This window comes from Vigna unguiculata, chromosome 3, assembly GCF_004118075.2.
Source record: "Vigna unguiculata cultivar IT97K-499-35 chromosome 3, ASM411807v1, whole genome shotgun sequence".
Classification (NCBI taxonomy): Eukaryota; Viridiplantae; Streptophyta; class Magnoliopsida; order Fabales; family Fabaceae; genus Vigna; species Vigna unguiculata.
In genome coordinates this window covers 35,942,234-35,945,937 of record NC_040281.1, presented here as the reverse complement: position 1 = coordinate 35,945,937, position 3,704 = coordinate 35,942,234, and the positions used below count along the sequence as shown (strand labels likewise).

General features: G+C 38.1%; 1 protein-coding gene across 1 annotated transcript; it reads right to left on the bottom strand.

The window, feature by feature from the left end:
* Positions 1–836: 836 nt before the first annotated feature.
* On the bottom strand, positions 837–3,016 carry LOC114175389 (uncharacterized protein K02A2.6-like). The gene is made up of 2 exons (XM_028060159.1): positions 2,650–3,016; positions 837–1,090 (listed from the first exon to the last, which is right to left on the bottom strand). The coding sequence occupies exons 1-2, from the start codon at positions 3,014–3,016 to the stop codon at positions 837–839; spliced, it is 621 nt and encodes a 206-aa protein (XP_027915960.1).
* Positions 3,017–3,704: the final 688 nt, after the last annotated feature.

Sequence of the window (3,704 nt, the reverse complement as noted above, 5' to 3'; positions counted from 1 at the left end):
CGTTGTTATGAGTGCTTGGGCTATCGGCCCCCTTTTTTACTTTGGTTGTGCGTTTGTTCTTTGTGCTCGGGCGATCGGCCTTTCTTCCCTGATTCGTCTAACTTGTATGTCGTGCACTCCTTTGCTTGGTTATTTTCACACGTTCTCTTGGACGCTCGGCCGGTTCGATTATCGTGCGATCGCTCGAGCTATCGGCCTTTGGTTTTGTAACATTAAATTCATGCGTCCCACATTCGTTTCTTACTTGATCATTGATATCCGCTTTGTCGCCTTCTAATTGTTCCTTTACCGCTTTTGTTGTTTCGATTTCGTCGGTCTCTTGGACCTTCTTTATTTTCAATCGATTTAGCTATTTTTAGCTTGGGCGATCGGCCCATAGGATAATTAATATTTTGTCGGCTGTGTCGACGCGAGGTGATTTTAATATGATGGCCCTGTGGTGATCGGGTCTTCTGTGTGGATGTTTAGTTATCTAATTTTCCTTCGATTAAGCCGATCGTGTTTTCCACGATCGGTCGTTTAATTTTCGTCAACACGTGTCATTGATTCCCTGTTGGAGTATTTGCTTGATCGCTTGGATCAGTGCTGTTCGAACGGGCCTTCCTTTGGAAGCTCTCCCTTTGATCGATCAGGCTTAGATCAAGTCCCGTAGGGAGTCCCGCTCGGTTAGTCGATGAGATGTGTGAAAAACTCATTTTATCGATATGATGTTATGATCAACTATAATACATTTTCAAATGTTTGGCGTTCCAGGTGTTCGGTATCTCTTTCCCATTTAGGTGCTCCAACCAGTACACTCCGTTGTGCAAGTTTTCGGTCATCTGGAATGGCCCCTCCTAATTCGGCGTTAGCTTTCCCTGAGCAGACTTCTTGCGAGCATCGTTGGTTTTTCTCCACACCAAGTCTCCTTTGACAAAGCTTTTTGGTCTTACTTTGGCATTGTATCTCTTCGCCACCATCCTTTTGCATGCTTCAGCTCGCACGACCACTCTCTCTCGTCGCTCGGTCGTCCAATCAAGCTCTTCTCGGAGCCGTTTGCAGTTTACATCCAGATAGATATGGCAAATAAACCTGTCCCCGTGGGTATTGCCTGAACCCGTCCTCATTTTGACGGGGAATCTCCGCATTGACTGGGTATGGGTATGGGGAATCCCTGACTTTTTCAATTGGGTATGGGGATGGTTATGGGGATGTACATATCCCCGCCATAATACCCGTCCCCACCATATCTCTGTCATAATTTAAATTATTAAAATATTCACAATTAATTAAGTATCCATATATATATATATATATATATATATATATATATATAAATTTTTTATTTCTTCTAATTATTTGGTTTGTCATCAAACTCATTCGTATCTCCAATATATTTTTCATCTTATCATAACATTTATGTAATTATGTTAAAATGATGTATGTCAATTAAAAAAAAATTATCTCTCATATTTGAATATTTGTATTATTTTTTAATATTTTTATTTATTGTATATTTTCCTTTCACATGAGTATGTTTAATACTCTCAATTTAAGTGTTTAATAGCATAAACCTTTCATTTACTAGGTAATATAAAAAAAATTATTTACTTATTTTTATTAATTTTTGTTTCATTTGAAGAACTCTTTTGTTTCCCTAAAACAATTATTTCTCAACCATTGAGTATATATGTTGATATTTGAAAAATGTTCTTATAAGGTATTTTTCATTTTATCATACTCTTATTATACATTTGTTTTTCTTTGTATGATTTCTTTCAATAGTTTCTCAAATTGTTTATAAGGCACACATTTGTTAATTTTTTAATATTTTTATTTGTTGTTTATTTTCATCATGTAGAATAGTATTTCAGTATATTTTATCTAATTACTTTTTATTTTCTAACTCATTATATCAATCATAGTGTAATTTTTTCACTATAATTGTATAAATAACTTTTATTTACTACAATATCAAAAATTAATGTAATTTGTCATGAATAATTTTTTATCACCATCTAACTTATATTTGAATTCAAAAGATACAATATCCATGTTAAAATTTTATTATTATTTTTATTATTTGTTATTTGCGTCATTTTGATTAAGTGAAGTATTATTATTTTTATTAGTGTATAAAAAAAGAGATTCATTAGAATTTAAAAATTGATGTAAGCAAACATTTAAAATATATTTTAATTTGAATATTTGTTTTCTTTTAAATTGTTTTAAAAATATTTTCAAATTTTATCAACTATGTTTTTTTAATGGTTTGCAGTTAGAAAATTTAATAAATGTTTTAGTTCTCATGAAATTTTATTTGGTATTCTAATATAAAATGTAAACAATTATAATTTATTTCAAAGTATTAGATATCGAAGAAACAATCATCCTCCTAATATTGAATATTTGATAATATTATGTTTCCTTTACCGTAATCTTTTATTATTTTATAAAAATTAATTAAAATTTATATTGAAGTAGTAAGCAAACGGGTACAAATATGGGTACGAGATTATACTCGTTACCCGGTAGAGATAGGGATGGGATAAAACTTTGATACCCGTTGGATTTGGGTATGGGGATGAGGATGAATTTTTTTCATGGGAATGGGCATGGGATAGCGAAACTCGTCCCCGCCCTGCCCCGTTGCCATCCCTACATCCAGACCCTGCATTTCCCTTCGGAGTGTCGGCTCTCCGACTTCTACTGGCAACATGGCGTTCGTCCCGTAGGTCAGATTAAACGGGGATTCCCAGGTCGTCCCATGAGGGGTGCACTGATAGGCCCATAAGATCTGCGACAGCTCGTCTACCCAGGCTCCTTTGGCCTCTCCCAATCGCTTCTTCAGCTCAGCTACTATGACCTTATTCATTGCTTCTACTTGGCCGTTAGTCTGAGGATGTTCAACCGAGCTGGTCAGGTGGCGTATTCCTACTTGCTTGTAGAAGTCCCTTAGCTTTTTATCAATGAATTGCCGACCGTTGTCGGTGATGATGGTGTGGGGCAAGCCAAACCGCAAACAATGCTCCGCCATACGAAGGAGTGGACTTGCTGAGCGGTGATGTTGGCTAGGGCTTCTGCTTTGACCCATTTGGTATAATAGTCAATAGTGACTAAAATAAATTTTTTCTGCACTTGGCCGATAGGAAAGGGACCGACGATATCCATCCCCCATTGTGCGAACGGTCAAGGGGTTGTTAGGTTATGCAACTCAGCAGGGGCTCTCCTAACGTCATTCCCGTGCGCCTGGCAACCTTCGCACTTATTAGCGTTTCGCAATCTTGCTCCATAGTCGGCCAATAGTACCCCGCTCGGACTATTCGAGCCCTCATTGTTCGACGACCAGTATGCATTCTGCAGACTCTGTTGTGGACCTCATTCATAACGTAGGCCGCCTCTTCCTCCGATAAGCATTTCAAGAGCGATGCTGTAAATCCCCTCTTGTACAGGTCTTCTCCGATTATCACAAACCGGAGTGCGCAACGCCATTCGATCGGCTTCATCTCCTCCCTGACGTCACTTCTCTTTAAGAGCTCTCGAACTTCACTTCGCCAGTCGTTCGGTCGGTCAATGGCTGCACATTCTCCCACTGAAGGCTTAACCAGGGTTTGTCTGATGATGGTCTTCAACTGCCCCTTCTCTTTTCCTTCTGCTAGCTTGGAGAGTCGATCATCTCGGGCGTTCTTTGCTCGGGGAATGTGGTGCAGCGTCACTTCTTCAAA

What these genes read in the sequence shown, in the direction of transcription:
- LOC114175389 (XM_028060159.1), bottom strand. Translation starts at nt 3,016, where the DNA reads ATGGCGGAGCATTGTTTGCGGTTTGGCTTGCCCCACACCATCATCACC. An exon ending in ACTCCGAAGGGAAATGCAGG is followed by an intron (nt 1,091 to 2,649) that starts GTCTGGATGTAG and finishes GGACGGGTTCAG; the next exon opens with GCAATACCCACGGGGACAGG.